This window comes from Notothenia coriiceps, unplaced genomic scaffold (genome assembly GCF_000735185.1).
Source record: "Notothenia coriiceps isolate Sejong01 unplaced genomic scaffold, NC01 NC01_scaffold00007533, whole genome shotgun sequence".
Taxonomy (NCBI): Eukaryota; Metazoa; Chordata; class Actinopteri; order Perciformes; family Nototheniidae; genus Notothenia; species Notothenia coriiceps.
The window spans coordinates 4459-7860 of record NW_011340234.1 but is presented as its reverse complement, the minus strand read 5'-3'; the positions used below and the strand labels follow the sequence as shown (position 1 = coordinate 7860).

General features: G+C 41.4%; 1 protein-coding gene across 1 annotated transcript in view; it reads right to left on the bottom strand.

The window, feature by feature from the left end:
• Positions 1–1644, bottom strand: part of LOC104944113 (nuclear receptor subfamily 5 group A member 2-like) — a gene marked incomplete at its 3' end in the record, with an annotated part of 4340 nt that extends 2696 nt beyond the window's left edge. The window contains exon 1 of the mRNA XM_010769591.1: positions 1523–1644. Within this exon, the coding sequence (XP_010767893.1) occupies positions 1523–1630 (108 nt within the window). The remainder of the gene's footprint in view (positions 1–1522) is intronic.
• Positions 1645–3402: the final 1758 nt, after the last annotated feature.

Below are 3402 nucleotides of genomic sequence, written 5' to 3'. Positions count from 1 at the left end.
GACTTACGTACGTACTACTACGTATACTAACTACTACTACTACTACACACACACACACACACACACACACACACACACACACACACACACACACACACACACACACACACACACACACACACACACACACACACACACACACGTCCACCCAGGAATTCCCCATTGCCCCCCTTCAACACCAGCTGTTCATTAACCAAAGTATGCAAACGAAACTGCCGTCCTGCACCTCCCCTGATTATCAGCCCCTCCTCCTCCTCCTCCTTCTTCTCCTTACTCTTCTGGTCTCTTCAGACTGCTCTCATCATCTCCGCCTACAGTAGATCTCTCCTCGCTTTATCTTCCTATTTGTCACTTCTTGTCCATTACCACCTTTATTTTCTCCTCCTGTCCTCCCAAGTCCAACCTTAAATCCATGTCTCATCAGCTTCTTCTCCATGTTCTCATTCTTCCTGGTAGCATCACCTCCTTTCCTTCTTCAGTACACCATCTTCCCTTTGCCTCCTTGTCCTATTCTCTCTGCCATGTCTACTATCTACTGTCATTTTCTCCTCTTCAATACTCATCTTAATTCTCTCTTTTTCTTTGTGCTCTACTACCATACATTTCTATTACACCTCCTTATTTATTTGTTTGTCCTTTTCCATTATTTCTCCCACTGTCCATCAATTGTTTCCTCAATAATCCTACTTCTCTTAGCTTCTCCCTCCTTTTCTTTCTTTATTTTTCCTTACCCATTTGGCATATCTACTTGTTCAAGCCAAGTAGATATATCTTTAATTGTTCCATTGTGATAAATATATTTACCATGGTTTGCTTACCCCTCGAAGTAAAGAAGGTCTTCCCTGTATACAGGGCACTTGCGTTTCTTCAATATGTGTTCCTGCATCTATTGTAGTAAAACATTTTGTTAAAAAGGAATGTTTTGGAAAGCCAGCCGATCAATAATGTATGACTTCTTATCTCACTGACAGCCATGCCACTGGTCAGAGGCGTATTCCTGATATGCCTCATGTCTTTGTGTGTGCATGGGATTATGAGAATCACCCGCTGAAGGACTCTTCCCTGCATGCTCTGGGTTTGTGTGTTAACTATTTGACAGTGTGTGTATGAAGTAAAAGCAAAATCACAGACTCTGAAGCTTTGAGGATAGGCTTCAGCTCCAACCAAGTTCCTTAAGGCCCCAACAGAATAACACACATTCTTTATCTGTCCGCCCACTCACTTTCCTGCAGCATGTGCAACCAAGTGCTTTATTTATTTGCTGGCTGATAATTAATGCAATGAAAAAAAAAATGCAAAATTGATTATTTCATTATTCTGGCGACATTAGTATATATCTATAGACATAATCTATTTTTAATGAAGCAGCGACTCCTCTGTGGCTCAGTGATCAATAAGGCTTTAAGGGAAATGCTGAGGTGTTTCAGAGTCCCCTAAGCAGCGAGGGATGTGTGATTTTGGAATAAAAAGGAAAAGGGTTGAGGTTCCAGGAAGTTGTCAGGGTGTAGTTTGACCAACTCACCTGCTGGCCAGTGACCAATAGGATGGAGCCCTCCTTGGCGTGCATCACCTGCCGAAAGACGTGGTCGAGGATGAGAAGTTCACTCCAGCAGTTCTGCAGCAGCTTCATCTGGTCGTCCACCTGGTAAGAGAAACACAAAAACACAGATTGATTGTTAATAACTATAGTCCATATGTACATGATTACAATGCAAACTGTTGATTTAGGTCTGCATCATAGATCTCTGAACACGTATTGGTCTTGACTGATAGAACTCTGAATTTTGATAATAATATTTTTTTTTACTATTTAGTTTTCTGTTTTAAAACTCAGTGACTTGTACATATCACAGGCAGTTGTTTGCTAGGTTAGCTTGCTCACACGTAAATCAGTTCCTCACCTCTGGCATAATTCTTTCGCCCTAACCAAAGTTTTCTCATGTGAACCTTTTAAAACTCAGTTTAGCACTTTGCTACACTACGTGCCTAATTAACAATGTGACTAGGTTTATCTGTTTGCCTATTGCCAGCAGTTTCTGAGTGATTCCACGGATGATAATGATTAAGTAGCCTTTTTTTTCCTCCTCTTGCATGCCAGCCGCTGGCTCCCAGGGACCTGGCAGGTGAGGCAGGTCAATTTGTGGTTCCCTACACCGAAACAACCCCCGCAATTGTAACCGTGTGTCTTTTCCCATGCCTGGCTGTGTTAATCATTACCCTGCATAGCCAGACCCAGACAAAAAAGAGCCACATTGAGAGGGAAGGAATGAGGAAAATGTATGAGAGGCTCTTTCTTTCTCTTTTTCTATCAACAAACATTGTCCTGTTCGTGGTATCATTGGGAATAATGTGTCTTTCTGGGCACACTGCGGTTTTGTGGTGATGTGAATAACTTTGTTGCTTTGAGACTGTGAGAACTGTTTGTGATGTTCATCACCAATGTCAACTAGTACTTATAGGAGGAAGAATGTGGATCGATGCTAAACTTGGCGACACAAGCAGGTGCAGCATGAGCAAGGCTGAAATAATTGTTTTCGTTGTTGTCTGAAATTGCACAGCGCTCCGTTTGCTGAAATGTAAAATGACCTTAAGGTGAAATTTGATGTTGACTACTGTAGCTCTTTCATAAACTTCAAAAACTTGACTATGACATGGCAGTTTGGCCAAGTCTGAAGTCTTTTGCTTGTTGATTAGGGTTGTTATGACTGGAGATTGGAGCTTGTGTTACACAGTGTCTGTTTACCGTTCAGTCAGACATAACAATGGCTTTCATTAACATTGGCCTGGAAAATGATAATACAATGTTGAAGGACAAATATGTTGGTGGTCTTTTGCCTAAATCACCATTTGGTAGCTGTACTACCAAGGTTTAGTGGCTCCCAAATTGTCATACTTTCATCATGCCATCACCGAAATACAACTTTCTCAAAATATGGTAGATACAAAGAAAGCAAGAGGTAGCAAAAAAAAAAAGTGTCCAATCTTTGAATGCCTTGCATCTTCTATTCCTCTTTTATCAGTGAAATTCAAATGACAAAATACAACAAAGCTTCTGTGACATTTTCTTACATTTTTGACAGAATCATGGACTCTTTTTGTGGTCCTCCTTTACATATATGTTGTTTGGGCCTTACACTGAAGGCGTCTCAAGCACAGGGTGATACAATTCAAATGAAATCATTAAAACCATCAGAGAGCAAGAAAGCAGTCAAAAGAGTGACTTCTCCATGTCCCAAACCTCCTCTCTTCATTTCTCCATATTCCCTCCAAGCACGTGTAACAGCATGTGTGTGTGTGTGTGTGTGTGTGTGTGTGTGTGTGTGTGTGTGTGTGTGTGTGTGTGTGTGTGTGTGTGTGTGTGTGTGTGTGTGTGTGTGTGTGTGTGTGTGTGTGTGTGTGTGT